General features: G+C 48.5%; 1 protein-coding gene across 2 annotated transcripts in view; it reads right to left on the bottom strand.

Annotated features, from left to right (window-relative positions):
* MASP1 (MBL associated serine protease 1) overlaps positions 1 to 20,288 on the bottom strand; it is a 64,265-nt gene that overhangs the window by 6,946 nt on the left and 37,031 nt on the right. Inside the window, exons 9-13 of one of the 2 annotated variants that reach the window (XM_058556138.1) lie at positions 16,146 to 16,283; positions 15,248 to 15,322; positions 4,737 to 4,874; positions 1,420 to 1,533; positions 330 to 515 (exon numbers count right to left, since the gene is read on the bottom strand). In XM_058556138.1, the coding sequence (XP_058412121.1) occupies positions 330 to 515; positions 1,420 to 1,533; positions 4,737 to 4,874; positions 15,248 to 15,322; positions 16,146 to 16,283 (651 nt within the window). Of the gene's footprint in view, positions 1 to 329; positions 516 to 1,419; positions 1,534 to 4,736; positions 4,875 to 8,725; positions 11,228 to 15,247; positions 15,323 to 16,145; positions 16,284 to 20,288 lie in introns of those variants that run through there. The other variant, XM_058556137.1, reaches the window with a different exon arrangement.

Genomic DNA, 20,288 nt, shown 5'->3' with positions numbered 1-20,288 from the left:
TTCTCTTCTTTACTTCTTCAGTCCTCCAATACCCTGTATTAAATTCTCTCTGTTACAAGAGCTAGTCTGGTTTCTGTTTTCCTATCTGGACACTGACTGATATGGTACTTACAGCACTGATCAAGCCCGTCCGTTTACTTGTGGTTACTACCTCTCGTGCTGCCTTGGAACCAGTTCTGACTTAGCTGTTTTAGGGGAGGCAGCTGAGGAATCGTGCAGACACTGTCAGCTGGCTCACTTGGCACCAGAACCTCATCAATGCTGAAGGAGAAGTCCCTGTGGAGGCACCTGTTGCTCTGCAGAGACAGGATCAGGGGTGGGGAAGGTACCTTCCTGTGAGGGCCCCTCGGGCAGACAGATGGGCATCACGAAGTCGTTCAGCACTGGGCTCTCTGACAGCTCCACCAGAGCCACGTCATTCTCAAACGTTTTGGGGTCATACAGGGGGTGGAGGAAGATGCGTTTGACCCCTAGATGCTGTTCATTCTCATCAGACCGGAGCCTCCAATGCTTCCCTGGGCAAGAAGAAGGAACATGAGGCATGGGGGCAATGGAGGCATGGAGGATAAGGTCACATCTTGTTCCCTGTCAGCCCCCTGTCCCATCAGCCCATGTTTCCAGCCCTATCCTCTTTACTGCCCTTCACTCACCTTTTTCCAGCCATCCCACCCTACCTGCTCTTCCCAACATCTTCTCATGGGCTCCCACCTCTGTCTTTCTTCATGAGCTCATTCCATTGCCTTATAATACTCATTCCGATGCCCACTGACACATGTTCAAACCACATAATCACCCTTCAGTGCCTGGGTCATGTGTTGCCTCCTCCACGAAGCCTCTCAGATTCTTGAGTTAGATTCTTCAGTTAGGAGTCTCTTCCCTGTGAACACCCATGGCACTTTATCTGTTTCTCTCTACAGAACTTGCTGCTTTCTACCTTATATTAGAGGTCTCTGTGCTCATATTTTATTCCTTTATTAGACTGTAAGGTCCTTGTGGGCAGAAACTAGGTCTTAACTATGCTTGTGTCCTTAGATCCTGGCATAGTGTCAGGAGGTAAATGCTATGCCTTGAACTGAACTGAATCAGCTGGTGGTATTGGTTTTATAAAGGAGAGGGGAAACTTGGATTGTTTGTGTATGGTCCACTTGAAACCATGGATTGATAGAAGCCTGAAACATCTTTGGAAATTATTTAGACTGGGCTCTTTATTTTACCATTATAAAAACTGAGGCCTAGACTTCAATGTCTTGCTCGCTGTCCCACCACCTGAAAGTCATAGCCTTGGGCTTGGACTCAGGTCCCTGGACTCCAGGCCTGGCTGGTTCCTCATTCCAGGTGCCCTGCCCTGACAAGTGAGTGAGAGAGTAGACACACTCCATTCCCAGAGCCACATCTGGCTTTAGGAATCAACTCACTCACCCATGATGATTTTGAAGTTAGAAGGGCTGAGCAGGTCTGAGTTGCGTAGAGTTGGGTCCTCCGGATCCAGCGACTGGTGGAGGCAGTGAGCCGCAGTCACAATCCAGTTGGAGCCTGAGAACAGAATTTTACACGCACTATATCCTGCACTGCCCAGTCTGCCCCCCACTGTCTTGAGCTGAGGGCCTTTAGACCACTCTTCTCCATTGACACTCCTCTTCATTGCATTTCATGGCCCCAAGTCGGACACTCACATGATCCTAATCTAAAGTTAAATCTGTGATTTCATCAGTCTATTCCAACCCAGGCCAAGACCGAATTTTTAAAGAGGGTTTCAGGGCTCCCTTAAACCCACGGGGTTGCTGAGCTCCGGACAGCCCAAGATGGGTCCACAAAGAACCTTGTGCTCACTGGCCATGCCTCAGGCCTTGTTACTCAAGGTGTGGTCCCCAGACCAGCAGCATCAGCCTCACCTGGGAGCTTCTTAGAAATACAGACTCTCAGGCCCCATCTCAGGTCTACTGAATCAGAATCTTCATTCAGTAGTAAAATCTGTGGATTTTCATAAGATCCTCAAGTAATTCCTATGCATGTTCAAGTTTGAAAAGCACTGATCCAGCATGGTGCTTCTCAACTCTGGGTGCACATTAGAATTACCTGAGGAATTAAAAAACCAAAACGAAACAGAAAACAGTGCTTGGGCCTGAAGCCAGACCATCTAACTCATGGAGTAGGTGCCCGGGCTCAAATACATTTTAAAAGTTCCCCAGATGATTCTACTGCCACCAGGGTTGAGAACCACGGCTCTGATCCAAACCTCTCATTCTACAGATATGAATCCTGAGGCCTGGAGGAAAGCAGGGATGTCTAAGGTCACCTAGCAGGTTAGTGGCAGGGCCAGGGAGAGACCCTGAGTCTCCTGAGGGTCAGCCTAGTGCATTTCTTGTATCTCAACTGTCTTTCCCTCGATGGGCAGGTTCCTGCCCTTTGCTTATTATAGGGTCAGGCTTTGGTTTATCCTTTAGGTGGAGCAGACAACAAACCCCTAAATAGTTGAGCCCAGAGGCATAACCAGGATGAGCCAAGCAGAAAGAAAGGCATCAAGTCTTTGGAGTGGGGGTATCTGGTCAGAGTTCAGAGTCCAGGGCAGAGCTACCTTTGTGGAGCAGGTTCCAGGCTTTACTTGGCCCTCTCAGGAGCAGATATGCGCTCTGGCTACCAGGTTCTGGATAGAGGTCCACATAGGCCCCCCTTTGTCCCTTGGAGGTATTTTTGATCCCTGTCCACAGGCAGGGGCTGTTGGCCAAATCTTCCAGGTGGACAAAGTGGGATGAGGTCCCCAGGTAGGACATCCTGCCTCAGAGCAGGGCTCTGGCCATTTAGATGAACCCAGGGGTGTGCAATGATGAGGCCAAAGATGTGTCTTTGCCTTCCAGCTCTGCAAATACTCTCGGAGTCCCTGAGCCAGGCTCTCTACTCAGGCTTCAGTGTGGGCATTGAAACGGTGCTTTCCCCCCTTCCGCTGTCCCTCAGCTCCTCTCCTGCATCCTCTGCCCTCTCCCACCTCCCTCCCTCTACAAAACTGAATAACAGGAGGAAGAGAGAGATTCTACGTTAGGAGACCTGGAGGGGTGGGGGGGTGGGGGTGAAGTGCCAGAGAATGTGTAGCTTGGCTGAGGGTAGAGAAATAGACTTCAAACATCTTTCCACACATAAGTGATGGGGAATAAATGTGCAGTAGATACAAATACGCATTGAACGTTATTGAACTTAAAAGCTCAGGGCTTAAGAAAATTAATTTAATTCTTAAAACTGTGGGCACATAAAACATCTTTTACTCACATTCTAGCAAAGTCAGCAATGTCTCCACTCTCTCCGCTCTCCCTGCCTGCTCCCCCTCACCATCTCTGCTCCTCTTCCGACCCTGTCTTCTCTTCGGTTCCTTCCAGCTTCTCTGTCTTTCCCGAGTTCTCCTCTCGCAGGTGTCTCGTGTTCCACCAGTCTTTCTTCCTCTTGTCTATTTGTTTCCTTTTCTTTTTCCCTTAATCTCTTCTACTTCCCTCTCTTATTTTCCAGGCCTCTCGCCTCTTCTCTGTTTCTCTATCTTTGCCCTTCTGGCCCTGTCTCTCTGGCCCTCTCCCCCTCCTTCTTGGTCCTCTCCCCTCTCTGCTCCCCAGTGGGCTGCCCCTGTAAACCTGGACTCAGTCTCCATGTCCCTTTGCGGGGCTCCACAGAGTGAGACCGTTCATCTTTGTGTTGCAGGAATATAAAGATTAATTCCTTGCAGAGGAAGGCTAACACCAGGTTGCCATTTCACATATCCCAGGGTGTCCAGCCTGCAGCCCTTGCCCAGGCCTGGTGCCTCGCCTCGGGGATCCCTGACGTGGAGCTGTCCTCACCTGACTGCACCCTGGAGGAGGTGCGGCAGTGAGAGGCAAGCTAGCAGCCCAGGAACTGCCCAGGCACAGGTGGACCTGTCCAGGCCTTCTTCCTCTGTGATGGGATCAGACCAGGAACTGGCCGGGGACTCTGCCATGCTGTTAATTTATCTTATGATGTCAGAGCTGGAATGGACCTTACATCATCCAGATCAAACTGCAGCAGGAAGAGCTGTCAGCCATTCCTTTCCTGTCCTCACTCCCACTCCCACAGATGTTCAGCCCATTACAAAATCCTGACAATGCTATTTCACAGTGCTTTTGCATCTGCCTCATTTTCATCGCTTGTCCCCTGTTCCTATTCTGAGGCTAATGACTCCCCTCCTCACTATTGCAATAGCCACCTCACTGAATTCCTGGCCTCTGATTCACTCTCCTTTCAATCCATGCTGCCTCTGGAGAAAGCTTTCCAGAACATGTTTATAAACCTGCAGCAGCTTTCAGGATAAAATCTAAATTCTTAAGCATGGCATTCAAGGCTTTCATACATCCTGTCCCTGACTTCTCCAGGGTGAGTTTCCTGGTTCTCCCTGGTCCCACAGCCCTGGCACACCCTGCCTCTGAGCCGCACGTTAAGTACCTTGTGCTGTGATCCAGGTTTGAGGGGCTGACTCCCTGACTTGGCTCTCCCCAGTGCCAGAGACTGACCAGGACTCAGTAGGTGCCTGTTGACGGAGGCAGCCAGCTAGACCAGGAACACGTGTCTCCTGGCTGCAGCTAAGGGCTCTTTCTACCACACTGTACTTCTGGGCCCTGCTACTAGTGTGGACAGTGATTCTCAGCGAAGTAATTTTGGTCAGTCTCCAGGAAGAGGGTTGGGTGCCTTCGCTTCCATCCTGCCGCCCAACCCTGGGTCCCCTATCCCTTCCACCTTCTTACCTACAAGGGAACCCCCACAGAAGGGCGACCCATTCCGGTGTGTCAGCATGGCAATCCAGGGGTTGGTGCCCTTCTGGGCTGGGCGTCCATTGAAGATCCTGGCCATCAGCTTCCGGGAGAACTTGGGGATCCCACACACTGCAGCCAAGAGAGGGAGGGACAGATCATGCTCTGGGCTCTGTCTTTCCTTTTGCCAGAGCTACCAGCTTATCACCCTTTGTTAGGAACATCTGTTATTTTTGGTCTCCCAATATCCATTGCCCCTTTCATTAACAGCACCCCATTTTCCCTCTGGGGTCCACTCTTCCCCCTTCTTAGTCCATATGTCCTGAGTTGGAATGACCCTACTTCTGGTTCTAGGGGTAGGAATGTGACCCATTCCTGACTAATTAAAGCCTCTCATCCTCTGGTCCCAGGGATTGCTCGGAGATGGGATCGTAACCCTAGTTAGGCCAATGAAAGTCTGACTTGGGAATTTTGCTAAATATTAGAAAAAGAGAAGGCTTTTCTCTGCTAGGGTTGCTAAGCTGCTGGCTATAAGCCCAGATCTGCCAATGATCACTTCCTTGAGTCTGCTGAGAATGATGCTACTAACAGAGAAAAAAGTAGAGCTAGAAGATGAGGAGAGAAGCAAGAGAGATTATATCCTGATATTTGAGGTCCTTGATCTAACCATACCTGAAGCCTTTTGGTATGGACTTTTAGCTATGTAAGCCTATAATTCTCTCTCTTTTTTGTTCCTTTAAGTTGTATATGTTGGATTTCTGTCACATAAATGAAAGTCTTGACTAGTAAAGAATTTTCATCCTCTATCCACAGGGATCTCTTCTCCTCAGAGAAGCCCTTCCTCAGGGCCATGGGGGATTGAAGACCCCTACCACAAGTATCTGCCTGCTCCCTACTCTGTTTCCATTGACTTGGATTCACAGACACAGACACACAGAACCTTATAGATGAACAGATCTTGGAGACCATCTAGTCTTCCCTCTCATCACACAACTAAAGAAACCGGGGCCTAGAGAAGGGAATTGACTTGCCAAAAGTTATTCTATGAGTTAGTGGCAAGACTCTAATTCTAGGTCTCCTGATTTCCAACTCTGGCCTTTACCCCACCACTAACTGTTACCTACGTGGCTTCCCGGAGCACTCATACCTCAAGATATCCGCCTTCTTTGTAGCTGTTATCAGGTTTGGTAGGGCTGGGGAAAATCACAGATGAATGTACTGCAACCTGACAGCATCTTCAGCATCTCCAACATCATCACTCTATGCGCGCTTGGCCAACTGCCCCAGGCTAACCTCCTGCCCCCACTCCCAGCAGATACTCCGAGCCTGCCGGGTGGGAACTTCCCCAACCATCCTCCTCTCCATCTGCTTCCTCTGTAAACTTTCTTCTCTTCAGAACTAATTCTAGGCTCTGGATCTCCTCACTTCCAAACTCATGGGGACCTGGCTTTGGGGATTCTCATCCCTCTCCTGACTCTTGCATCTCTCCTTTGTCTGTGCCTCCAAAACGTGGTCAAGCCATCTTATCCTAAAATCAAACTTCTGCTTTCCTTGCTTCTCATTCATTCCACAGTCTTTCCCTCTCCTCCCTTCCATAGACTAGCTTCTAGAAAGAGGAATTGACAGTCTCCTTTGGAGGTGGATTCAGAAGAAGAAAGTGCCATGCTCTGTATGACCGTGGAAATAAAGTGGCCATTGCATATTTAATAGATCCACAACCACTGATGGAGATAGAATGGCTTTGGCCCATATATGGAACTTCCACAGTGATATTTACACATACAGGAGGATACTATTTGAAATTTTAGCTCATGTATTCTTCATCCCTAGGAATTTCTCTTGCCCTGTGGCTCCCCACTATTGAAGCTGGAGCATCCATTGTTTTAGGTGAGGCTAGATACGCTTTGACCTTTGAAAGAGCAAAGCAGAAACCAAAGTCTGGAAATATAGACTTTCATTCAAAGAGTTAGGCATTGTGGTAAAAGATTTATAGGTTTCACGGAACCAAAACCTGGAGAACTGAGCATATAATTTTCACTATAAGCCATAGAGAAGGGAGGATGGAGGGCAGTTTCCTGCCTCAGGAAAGAGATAAAAATGTAGGAGAAGCCTGGAGAGAAAGGGAGGGAGGGAGGGGAGGAAGAGAGAGAGAGAAGAGGAGAGGAGAGGAGAGGAGAGAAAGGAAGGGAAGGGAAGGGAAGGGAAGGGAAGGAGGAGGAGGAGGAGGAGGAAGAGGAGGAGGAAGAAGAGAGGGAGGGAATGTTAGGGACTTTAAACACAGATCCTTTCCCAGAGCTGACAGTAGACACCTGGTCCCTGTCCCCAGGGACGTCCAGCGTGGAAGCATTCCTCTGGACTGTCATGTGGCAGGTGCCCTGTTGACTACTTCATCCCTCTTGACGCTTTCCCTCCTTGGCATCTGAAGCACTTCTCTTCCTATATTTCTGATCCCTCTTTTTTGTCTCTTTCTTGGGGTTTCTCTTCTCCTTTCCATGCCTTCCAGTGCTCTGTCCCTTTTCTTTTCTGCAAACTTCCAGTAGATAATACCATCTCTGCCCACGTCATCATACCACCTATACCCTGATGGATTTCAAATCAGCGTCTCTCATCTGCCCTCTCCTCTGAAATATTCCTTCCTTCCTAACATCTCCAGCTGGATTGCTCATAAACTCCTCAAACACAGCAAAACCAAGCCCTGGTCTCCACCCTTCACCAACCTTCTTCCCTTTGTTATTCCAGATGTCTATTAATGTCTGCATGGACCGTATCCTTCTTGCCTCTCTTCTTCAACCCTCATATTCAATCAGCCACTAAACCAGTAAACAATCACCAGGAGAAGCAGAGAGTAATGTGTCTTCTCCACTCCATGTCACAGTGTGCTTTCCACGTAACCTCATGACACCTCAGTGTCTCCATATGTCACAACATAAAGTCCAAATATCTAGAGGAAAGTAAAAATCTGAAATGTAATGGAACACAAGACCGGATAACCCTTGAAACCAGCTACATATAAAATGTAAAGCATAGTTTAGGTTTCTTTTAGTTCTCAGTAGTGTAAAAAGCATAACATTTTCATTATGATACAAACCCAGAACAAAGGCATTGCCACACCCACACCCCCGCGCCTGCACTATTTCACACAACAGCCGTTACACCAAGCCCTGCCAACATACTACTTAAATGTTTTTAAACTCCCTCCGCCCCCACATCTGCACTGTCATAGCCCTAGGTCTGGTGGGTTTTCACCATCTCTCCCCAGAGTGTTTGCAGTAGCTTCTCAACTGCTCTCTGTAGCTCAGTGCCCACCCCCCCCACCCCACTTTCCACACCATGCTGCCCACCTCAGACCTGGTGATACAGAATTTCTCATGAGTGGGACCCAGGAATCTGCATTTCTAACAAGCACCACAGGTGATTCCGATAGACCCCAATTAGAGAATCACTAGTTACATGACAGAGTGCAAACTTAGTATGCAAGACTCTCAACTTTCCCTCAATCCTCACTGCTCCCACTCCACTCATGCATGCTTTCCTGCTTGATTCTGTCCACTTGGACCCTTCTGTCCCATCTCCCAGCGCGTCCTTTGAAACCTCTCTGCAAAGCTCACCAGATCCCCTTCACTGTATGAATCTCTCCCTCCGTTAAGTTCTCATAGTACCTCAATCTCTACCCCTCTTACGACACTTGACTCTTTTAGCCCGTGTGAGACCTAGATGCACACAACCCTGCCTTGCATGCTAGTTTGAGCTCTTTGAAGTCAAGGACCTAAATGGCAGGTGATTCAATGAAGGAACATGCATGTCAATAACCAACTCCATTCCTCATCATCCCTTCTTAGATGATGTCTGGGTGACAAAAGTTGTACTTTTTCTGTAATGAGAGGTATTTTGGCTTAACGAGAGGCCAGTTTCTCTTCATAGTGTCAAAGAAACCAAACATCAACAATAACCAAACTCTAAAACGAAGGCTGTTGATTATCCACAGAGGGTTTATTTCCATGTTAGACCCCTGACAGGAGAAACGGAGCGCCAGAGGCCCGACAGAGCAGTGAAGCTTGTGATAGAAAATATACAAAATATAGCATCCTTTACACGCACTGTTCATAGACATAGGAGTGTGTTTTCATGAACTGACTGGAAAAGGGGACAGTTCCCACTTGTTTTCTTGGAATCCCTCTCAGGGTTTCCCTGGTTGCCTTTCTCTGATGGAGAATCCCCAGGAGAGCGAGGTCCGGGGAGAAGAAGGATGATCAGCCTGGTGTGGGCCAGGGAAAGGCTGTTGACAATAGGAAGCACTGAGTGCTGGAGCTGGAAGGACTCTGAGGGGGATCTAATGCCTTCCTTTTAAAGATTGGGAAACTGAGGTCCAGAGAGGGAAAGTGATTTGTCAAAGTTTATACAGCCAGTTAGAGGCAGAGCCAGAGCTAGAACCCAGGTTTCTTCATCTCTTCTCACTTCCTTTCACTAGCAAGTCTCTGCTTCCCTTGACTCTGGTTCCTGGAAACCATAAGAGTGGATCTCTCTGAACATCCATGGATGGATGTCCAGAATCCATGGTGGATTCTCTGAAGAGCTCAGATCGTGGACACACTGCTCAGTCTGATGGATCAGGTCACTGCTAACGTCCTAAGCCCACCTTTCTTCCATTTTCCTGCCCAGAAGCACAGCAGGGCATAGTGTGAGCCTTTTCTTTTTCTCAGGATCCAGCTGAGTCTCCAGGCCTGAGGCTGTGGCTCAAGTAGTCTTTTCAGATAATACATTTCAAGGCTGGAAGTTTGCTTCGTGCTTCTCTGGAGTGGCAGATGTGGACACTCCATGTTGTCAGCTGGTATTCGAGAGTGACATATGGGCCCAAATTACTGTTCTGAGTTGCCAGTAGGAATTTAGCGGGGTTGGGGAGCCTCCCACTGCTTTTATTCTCCCTCACTGTCACCACAAACCATCCTAGCTTTCTCTTTCTCCTTTGAAATTCCTTTCATAGGGAACATGAAGGATAAGACTTAGACTGCAAGAAGCTTTTGGGAGAGAAATCTCAGGGACAAAGCTACTTAAGGCATTTCACTAGGAGAGAGGGGCCTCTGGGGTATCACCCCTGTGTCCCGAAACCTGTGTGGTGTTCTCCTAGAAGAGGGACTAGACCTGTCTGTGCTCAGAGGGCAGAGCTGGGAAGATACATGGACTCAGCATTCAGCTCAATGTAATAAAACATTTCCTAACAACCAGGTCCAAGCTCGGTTACACCAACAGTGGCAGCAATGGGTTTGATAAATGAATAGGAGTGAAGAAGGCCACGGGGTGGAGAGGAGTGCTGAGTTGGTCCCAGATCTAGCTCCCTCATTGTATTGCTGGGGAGAGTGAGGCCCAGAGAGGGGAAGGGACTTGCCCAGGGCCATGGACACGGGTCTCTTGTGTAGAGACTCTTCCCAATACCACACTGTTGCCTCTCAGGGTCCCGGGGGGCTGTCTCGGGAGGCTGGGAGCAGCGTGTTCCATTCCATTTGGTCTCGTGAGTAACATGGAGTGTGCCGTTGGAAGTGTGTGGTGCAGCCTTACTCAGGCTGGGGCAGGGCAGGCAGGCAGGACCTGAGGAAGTCAGTCAGCTCACCGCTCCACTTGGAGCTCCCCCAGACCTTGCGGGGAGCCCATCTGCTCCCATAACCAGTCCACATAGTTGGAGACCTTTGTGTAGACCCCATACACCTGCTTGCTGCCACATTCTTCAGGGCCCCCCCAGGACACCAGGCCTTGGGCCACCCAGCGCTGGCTCAAGTCATCAAGAATGACAAAGGCCCCGCCACTGTCTCCAAGGCACGTGTCCTTGCCGCCCTCGTAGTAGCCGGCACAGAACATGTTCTCTGTGACGCTATAGTTGCCCGACCGGGACTCATAGCTGGTTTTGCACTCGGCGTGTGGCACCACTGGTAACTTGACGTACTGCAGGACATCTGACAAGGTCCGCGTGCCACTGCTGATGATCTCATCCACCGTCACGTTAGGATTGGAGATGCCCCAGCCGGCTACCAGGCCCAGCATATAGGGTGCAGGGCCTTCGGGCTCAGGCCTCGGAAGGCAGATGGGCATGACATGGGGTCCCAGGGGCACGGGCTCCCGCAGCTGCACCAGAGCTATGTCGTGGTTGTAGTTCTGGATGTTGAAGTCTGGGTGGAGCACCACTCGGGCAGCTGAGCTGTTGACAGCCCCCGATTTGTCCCTCACGTCATGCAAGCCCAGGTAGACGGTAACATGCTCCTTGGAGACCGGTGTCACTGTGTTATCTCTGCGCTGGGAGCGCAGCACATGGGCTGCGGTGAGGATCCAGGACTCAGAGAGCAGGGCCCCACTCCCAAACCACTTGTCATTTGGCACCCTCGAGGTATCCTCCACCACTATGAGGGCCTGCCATGGGAAGAGGCCTGGCTCTGCATTCCGGCCCCCAATGATCCGCTTGACCAGGTTTGGCAGGGAGCGGGAGGGCTGACCACACACTGTAAGGAGAAGGAGGGAGTGGGGACAAGAGACAGAGACTGGTCAGGTCAGCCATGTGAAGAGAGCCACTGAAAGAAATTCACATCTCACCCCCTGTAGATTATGCCACCACAGGACCCTATGCTATATCACGGGGCCATGCTAGCCTGGAGGAGCTCTATGTGGGGTTATCTTTGGCCTAAGTCTTTCTAGTCTGGCCCATCTATATTCTGGCCTTCTGGAGCCAGGTCATCTATGGAACTATTTCATACATGGGCCTTCATCATCTTGAACCATTTCCAGCCAAGATCACTTTTTGCCTGGACCATCTTTAGCCAGGCCTATCTCTAGCAGTAGTCATTTCTCCCCTTTCTTCCTTAGAAAGGCATCTCATATCTCAGAAGTGGACCATGCTGTGGGTGCTTAGAAAACGTCGGAAAACCATAGATCATGGGCTTTGAGAGATAGAAGGAAACTAAAAGACTGTCTAGCAGGTCACAGCAAACAATGGACTGTGAGCCAATACACTTGGGACTTTGACCTGGCTTTTCTCTCCTATGTCCTATGTTACTCTGGGTAAGTAAATTTCTCTGGCTGGATTTCAATTTTTGATCTGCTGAATGAGGCATTTGGTCAAGATGATCTCCAAGGATACTTTAATTCCAAATTCCTTTGATTTTTATTTTATTTGTCCTGGCCACCCCCATTTTATAGGTGAATAAAATGATCCAGAGGTTAAACGATTAGCCTAAGGTCACATGGCTATTAAGTTGAGTAGCAGGGGCTTAACTAGATTCTAAGATCAATGCCTTATCCTGTATCCCACAATGCCTCCTTATAGATGAAGATGACGTCATGGGCCCTCCAACCTTTTCTTCTCTGGCCTGAAGGACTCATGCTGTGAAGGGATGCCCAGGGCAAACCGAAGGTTAAAGAAAGGTGGCATAATCTACAAGCAATGATGCATGGGCCCTGTTCCGAGCCACCCATCATTGCACCCAGGAACCCTGTAGTACCTTCAGGGGAAGAAGAAAGGTCTGCTCAAACTTCGTTCCACCAAGTTGTACCCTGAGCATGCACATGCACCACCAGCCTCCTGCAGCCAAATGCCTTTGGCCCATGAGCAGAGGGTCTTCAGTACCAGCCCCCCACTGACTAAGAACAAACTCACATGGGCCCTTCCCATCAGGGTTTCTTAGGCCTGGGAGGTAAGTCTGGTGTGAGCGTGGGCCTCCTCCTAGTTGCAAATGGCCAGGATATACTCCTTGGTCCGGGACACTTTCAACAATTCTTTAAAGACCAAGGAGCATTTGCGTTTTCTTGGCAACTTGGGGAGGTCATGTTTTCAGCAACCCAATGCTTTTCAGATGCTCTGCTTCCTGATGCCAAATGCTTCTTACATGATCATGAGACACTCTGTTGTTCACCCCAGGCCAGATGTGAGCTGGCCTTAGCTAACTCTCTGTGGCTTGGCCTTTCAGAGTTGACAGCCAGATTCCCAACTACAAGCAGCAGCCTATGTGTGACACCTCAAGGGAAGTCTGTGACTGGCCCTACACAACAAATCATTTAGTGCTGAAAGGCCCTTTTCTGATGAGGGACATGCCAGTTGCTCAGTCCATGGTCACAACAAAGCCAGTGCTGAGTGGTGCCTTTCTTCAACCAAGGTGCTAGTGTCACACCCCAGGTCACAGATTGTCAGAGCTGGGGAAGCTTGGAGAACAGCTAATTTACAGATGGAGAAATTGAGGTTCAGAGAAGGCAAGTGACTCAAAGTCATTAGTGGCAGAGCCAGAAGTGGAGCCCATTTCTTCTGATTCTATCTTCATTTTCTCCACTAACGTCTATTTTTCTTCTTGATATTCTCTTGTCCTTTTAAGAGGTTGAATGATGCAACAAACCTTTGAGAGAGCTCATTGAAATGGGGCCATTCTTATTGGCTGCTATCATTCTCCATCCAGTCTGTCCTGGGACAAAAGAATCTTCTTGAAATACTAGAGCTTCAGCTGTGCTGAAGCCAGATTTGGGCTCTAGAAGACTGGAGGTACTAAGGGAGGGCCCTTAAAAAAATGTGATATTCTAGAATTCTGGGTTCATGAGTTGGCAGGAAACATAATCAGAGTCAAAAATGGCTCAGCATCACTTGTGTTGGCATCCAAAGTCTTGGGTTCACCTTCCAGCTCTGCCCCTACTTTTCTGTGGGTGGCCTTGGGTAAATTATTACACTTCACTGATCCTTAGTTTTCTCATGTGTAAAATAAGGGGCAAATAATATCTGCTTAACAGGTTCCTTGGAAAGGTGGATGTTATGAGGCTAGATGAAATGGCCTTCTCCATTCTGGCTTGCTTGCGTTCAATCTCATTGTTTTAGGAGGAGATAATTTGGAAATCTCTGGCCTGGTCTAACGATACACCATGGTTCTTCCAAATACCAGGTATTAAAGGAATTTCATGACTCATTGTATCCAAGATGTTTTGCATAAATACAGAGGATGATGACCATTTAGAGTTACAGAATGTCATGGATCACCTGGTCCTGCTCCCTCACTTCTGAGGTGTGGAATCCTAGGCCCAGAGAGGTGAGATTACTTACCAAATACGACAATTAGGAAATGAGGGCACCAGGACTAGGACCCAGCCCCTGACTCCCAGTTCAGTGCATCTCCCCCCTCCAGAGGTTGCAGCATGGCTGCCCAGGATGGAATCCACCAGCAGTGCTGTTTTCTTTGAGCCACATAGTATTCTAGCCAAATGGGAATTTGCCCCTCCAGTTTGCCACAGTTCCACCACTCCTCATCTCTGAGGCATCACTAACTGTGGCCCTTGGGTGTGCTCCTGGCTAAGCCTAAATGAGATGATGGGGTCAGCAGAGTGGGGGGGCTGACCTTTTCCCTGTGTCAACTCCTCACGAGTTCCTTCTTAGGCATAAAGCCCTCCTAAGTCAAGGCTTCCCAACCAGTCCTCACCCTTCCACTCACAGACTACCACGTGCGGTGACTTCCTCCTTCTCTGGGATCTCATAGCACTTGCAATGGCCAAAACTGACTCCCAAATGTTCTTAAGTATAATGGTAGACGAGTCTATAGCCTTTCCATTTTAACATCTAATCTAACATCTAGAAGTCTACTGAGTGAATATTCAGGGTTACTAAAATGTACCATTCAAATGACATACTTGTGCCACCAACACTTAATGCAACCCAACACTTAAGCACACTGCAGAGCTCCTGCTATTCGAGCGAATATGCAGACAGAATCAGCACCACTCCTTGGTGCTATCTTGAATGGCTGTATCTTTCAATTATCGCTATTCTTGCTTTTTCTTAAGTGTAAATTTCTGTGTTGTGAACATTAGATTTAATTTTTTGTGTGTTATTTGTTTAACCCTATGGTGTGCATTTGGGGCTATAATTTTCTAATAAGTCAATTTGAATATACGTATGCACTATGGTTGCGATGCAAATCATCCATACTTTTAATCCTAAAGCGAATATCCACAAAGTATCCCCCAAATCTGTATGCACAGTGACACTCCCTGTTACCACAAAATTCTTTTCTCATTTTAAAGTGAGGAAAGTAGGTGAGCCACGGGAAGGCAGCACTCAGTAACACTTGAACACATTGCCCTGTGGAAGAACTTCTTACTCTGTCCTATAGTTATTTGTTAGTTGTCTGATTTGTCCGTCTCCTTTACAGCATAGTGCATGCTTGAGGACAGCGTGCCCACTTTCTTGATTTTCCTGGCACACAGCAGGTGCATATACAAGCTGTGTGGGATGAAAAACCTGGTGGGAAGGGAGCAGAACTGCAGACAGAGGAGACAGGAAGGCTCTTGGCATGATAGAACAGGCTGATAGAGAGCCTGATTGGTTTGAGAAGGTATGAGGTTGGGCTTCTCTGACCTTCGACCCTCTGAAGATATCTCTTAAAGAACAATAAAGCATCATGGTCCCACCCCCCACTCCATTAACAACTAGAGCACCTGGCACCTGAGGGCCTCGGATGGGAGACCTTGAGGCAGAGGACTTGAGGGTGAGGTACCTGGCAGACAGGTGGGCCGGCTTCTCCCCAGTACTTCATTCATCCAGACTCCTTGCGCAGAACATGTATATATACCTGGGAGAGTGAGGAAAGGTTGGATCAGAGGGAGAAAATGGTTGGTTTATAGCACATGGAAAAATAGAGCTGGGTTCTTAATTCCTCTATTGAGGATCATTGCAAGTCTTCCAAATAGTCTTTCTGATGCAAGTCTCTCTAAGCCATTCCTCTCTGCAACCTGATGGACTTTCTAAAGTGAGAATCTGACCATGTCCCTCCTCTACTCAATATCACCAATAGCTCCCCATTCTTAGACTCTTCAGCACGGTGTCCAAGGCTCGGTGCAATCTGACTCCTGCCTGTCTGGGGACTGCTTCCTCCTCGCCCTGCCCTGCCCAGCCCCTGGCAGGCACTTCTCATCATTAGTCACGCAGCTCTAGGTTCACATGGCTCTCTGTGGTGCACTTGCCCTTCCCTCCCTTCTCCACTTAACAAACTCTTTAGTAAACCACACTTGTGTCCGCCATCTCATTTGAGTCTTATAATAGCTCTGTGAGCTATTTCACTGCTCCTCTTTTGAAGTGCGGAATTGGAGCCTTTGAGAAATTACAAGAATTTTCTTGGTGCTAGTCTGTGGCAGAGGCAGAACTGATCGGCCTTCACATCTCCCTGAGGGTTGCTTCTCTGCTGGAGGCTGTGAGTGTGTATGTGTGGGTGTTGGGGTGCCACGTGGTCTAACTCTCGGGAGTGTGGGCCTGAGGCAGGGAGACATGAGGCATATCTCCAAGTGTTTCTCTTCCCAGTTCCTCCCAAACTGTGGCCAATGGGCTGGCTGTTTCAGCCTCCAGCCTAATCCTGAGGGTGGGAGCAGGAGTCGGCTGGGTTAGCATGGAGGGCTTACCTGTGATGTTGTGGAGCATCTTGTAGTGGGGCTGCTGGCAGGAGTATCTGATCTCAGATTTGTATGTGGTAAGTTTGTTCCTGGTGGAGAAGGTGACCAGCCCATGTTCCAGCTCTGCTGGGGCTCCACAGTCTGCAACTGAGAAAGAAGAGAGTGAGATCCCTCAATTATCCTCTGTTCTTCCTCTTGGGGCTGTCTGGTGGGTCTGTCTTATATGGATGTGCAGGTTGTGCACTGCACACAACTCCAGAGAGCAATATTATAGTCTATGAGATTGGTGACCCAGGGATTGTGCAGGGGACAACCTTGCACAATCCCCTGCTTTTGGGGCCTCTCTCATCTATTGTGTGGTCAACTCACCTGGCCTGGTGTCAATTCCAGGGCAAGGGCAGGTCTGCTGAGCTTTAAGCAGACCACAATCTCTTCCCCACCAGGGCCCTTTAATTGATTCCAGTTCTATTGTGCAATCATCTTAGCCTCTTCTGCACAAGCATGAAGACTGTGGCTCAGCGAGAAAATTCTGGCTCACTTGAACCAAAGAATCTTCTCTTCTTCCAGACTCAACACATGCTGAGTAAGAGTAGTTAATGTGTTCACATTGGAGCTTGGCATAAAAAAACACAAAAACAAACAAAAAGAAACAGAGCTCCTGCATGAGTCCACAGCCTCACCCTGCTGGCTCCCCACAGGCACAGAAGGCAGGAAGTGGGGTCAGGGGTGGACCAACTTTGAGTCTTCATCTGCTCATTTTCTCCAGTTGTTGGTGCGTGGACATTGGGGCTGGCTGTAGGACAAGACTCAAGATGCCTGCTCCTCAGAGGTGGTCTTAGGGGAGCTTGCCAGCCCAGCTAGGTCTTAGGGGAGTTGCCAGCACTGACAGAGTCCAGCACGAGTCTGCTGAGAGCCAGGTCAGAGGCTGAGGACCTAGTTTGTCAGCATCTCTTCAGGGGCCTCCATTAGGGGGTGGTCCTCATTTCTAAGGAAATCCTAATCTAAGGTCTAACAGCCTCTGCCAGAGCTGAAGAATCATAGAACAATCATAGAACTTCACAGTTGAAAAGGAACCTGAAAGCAGGCAATCCAGAATATCATCTCTACAGATGAACCCAGAGAGGAGACTTGACTGGTCTAAGGTCATGTAGCGACTTATGGTCAGACAACTAGAACTGACCTTAAACTCAGTGTTCTTTTAAGTAAACCAAACTGACAGTTCTTAAGGATCTGTTTTCTAGCTAAACTGGCCTACAATTCATATTAGCTGAGTAGTGGTGGACATTAGCTGTCAATCTTCTGATAATTTCAGAGGACCGCGTTCCAAAGCTGTGGCAGAATTTCCAGAGTTCCCCTCCTCCTGAATTTTACCTGCGCACCTTGGGAAACAGAGAGAGGGCAATTTATCCCTGAGATGCTATACAGAAATTGAGATTTTTAATTTTAGGACTCCAAATGCACCTTTCTGATTGAATAGAGTTATCTAACTTAAAATATAGGTAACTCAAAGGCCCTCCAGGCTGGAGAAGAGGGGTGAAGGATGGGAGGACATGCAGATACCTCCTATCCACAAGGGAGGCAAAGTCAAGAGAACTGGTTAGTGTTTTGTCTTGGCCTCTAACTCCCTGGACAAATCATTCCCATCTGTTTTGATCACCCCAAGTGGGGACATTCTTCCACTCTGCAAGGAGAGCGTGGGAGGGTCAGCACTAGGATAACAAGAGGCAATAATATTTATTTAAAGCTAAAAACAATTTTAAATGTATTTTCCTGCTGAGTCTCACAGCAGATTTTTCTTCTTCTTTTAGGAAATGCCATTGATGGGTTCCGGGTTCTTGGTATTATGACTCTTGTCTCCCTTAGCTTTGGTCTAGCGGGTCATTTGCCTGAGTTATCCTCACGACCTGTTACCTAGTTCCAGGTGGAGGAACTCCAGGGTTGGTCTTAGACATGGCGAGGTGGTCAGACTCCCGAGAGCCCGATACATGGCCAGCACTGGTAGGGAGAGATTTTCTGGATAGAGGGCCTGCTTTCACATCACTCCAAAGAAGTAACTTTGCCTGTGGATAAAGGTGGTCCTACAACCAGACAGAGGGAGTGATAAATAGTGGAAAATAGAGGTGACTTCAGCTTGGGTATAGTGAGTGGGGAAGGGGTGCACCTCTCCCCAAGTCTACAGTGGCAGGCAGAGAGCCATGTCTCTCTGGGACCCGGAGGCAACTTTCCCTTTCGAGGGACCTCTAAGTTCTGCCCGGCACAATCAAAGATGCTATATCCAGACCCTGCTTCCTCAGCTGGTCTATCTTTTTTCTTTAGGAAGGATCTCATCCCTTTCTCTAAAGCTCCCTCTGCCCGCTTCTACACTCTGGAATCAAAATGCTCTTCCTTTTCCCATTCCCTTGGCCTGTCTCTCATCATTCTCTGGGGCACGATGTAGCACCCCACACCCTGTCTCCGCTGTCACCTCTTGCTGCCGTTTACTTTCTTTCAGACACACCTTTCTTGACTTGCTATCCTGAGCGTGCTTTGCCACAGTTTGGGGGCTTCCTAGAGAACTGCACACAATCGGCTCACCCTGCCCTCAGGACCCAGGATGCCCCCACCCTAGCCTCATCTTCATCCTCCCCTCGGTGCACTTGTGCTCCAGCATCGCAGACCCCTTGCTGTGCTGCTCTCTCGCCTGCCTGTCGCTTTCCCCACACAGGAAACCCTGTGGTGCATGCTCTGGACCCCCGCCTCGAGGCCTTGATCGAACATTGCTTCTTCTTGAAAGCCTTTTCTCACTTTTCTAATCAGATAGGGCTGCTTCCTCATTTCTCCCTAAGGAGCTTTTGTTCACCTCTCTCTGATGCACATATCTTATGTTGCCTGGTATTGCAATTACTTGGGTCCATTTCAAATCTTCTGCCTAAATTATGATTCCCTCTATTACACTGAGTACAGTATCTATTATACTTCGTGGGCTTAAAAATATCGATCCAGCTGACGCTTGTCTTTAGTGACTGCTCCATCTCCTCTCTCAGGGGCACCCCTGCCCTTGGATGGCACCGCAGTCTCTGGACATCTCATTGTCCACTCTTTCAGGATTCTCCCCTTCTCAAGAGGCCATTTAACCACCAAATAGACTGAGCAGTCACCATGTAACGCAGAGGTTCTCTGATATGTCTATCCAGATTTTGTTCAGGCTGAAGCGGAGATTCCCAGCATGCTGGCAGCCACCCCACAGCCCTTTCTTTATCATTATTTATGACCCAGTCTTGTCCCCCAGCACCAGAGCCGAGGGCCACTGCTTTCAAATGTGATACCTATTTTTTTTAAAACTTTAATCAGGGAATTTTCAGAAATGCAAAATTTGCAAGCCCCAGAGGAAAGAACATCTGATGATGGAATTTCAGCCCTGTGTAATGTATAGATGGAACAGAAACTTTTGGGCATAAGAATATGTCTAGATATCCTAAAAATCCATGCTATATGAGTTATTGTTAGTTTCATCTATCATGGGTGTTAAGAAAGTAGCAAAGGTAAAAACACTAAAGTCATAAAGTCACAGGCATTCTGGCCCATTTAAACTTGAAGTGTGGTGTGGATTAGAAACCAGGGCCCACATTGACCTGGCCAGCCTAAGGCCATGTGATTGTATATTAAATCTTGTGTCTCTAGGACCAAAGTCATTTTTCCTTTGAGAAGAGTACAGTCCACTTAGAGTTGCTAAAAAAAAAAAAATCCCCCATTGTCTTTTCATTATTTTCCAGAGTAATGTTTGGATGATGAGTGAACCCTGAAATGGAGAATTGTTCTCATACACACAGTGGTTTCAACTACTTGAGGCTGCGCGGCCTTGCTCAGCAGTCTAATCCGCACTGAAATGGGAAATGGAGTGTTGGCAGGGTGGGGAGGGGTGGAGTAGCTCTGGGACCCCAGGGGTCTTGTGAGTGATCCATTCCTGGATGTCTGCACTGTGTGGGGTCCCGTCATTCATTCTGTCACTTGCTCTGACTCGAGTTCGCTCTCCACATCCATTTCGGTTTCTGCCACCATGGTGAAGGTCAAAGAGGGGTCAGGAGGTACAGAGAAAGGAAGCAGAGAGAGGAAGAGAGAGAAAAATTAGCAAGCAAAGCAGAAACAGTTCATGCAGGAAATACAGAAATCATT

Source organism: Diceros bicornis, chromosome 15 (genome assembly GCF_020826845.1).
Source record: "Diceros bicornis minor isolate mBicDic1 chromosome 15, mDicBic1.mat.cur, whole genome shotgun sequence".
Lineage (NCBI taxonomy): Eukaryota > Metazoa > Chordata > Mammalia > Perissodactyla > Rhinocerotidae > Diceros > Diceros bicornis.
The sequence above is the reverse complement of the archived record's forward strand: the minus strand, read 5'-3'. Positions and strand labels throughout refer to the sequence as shown.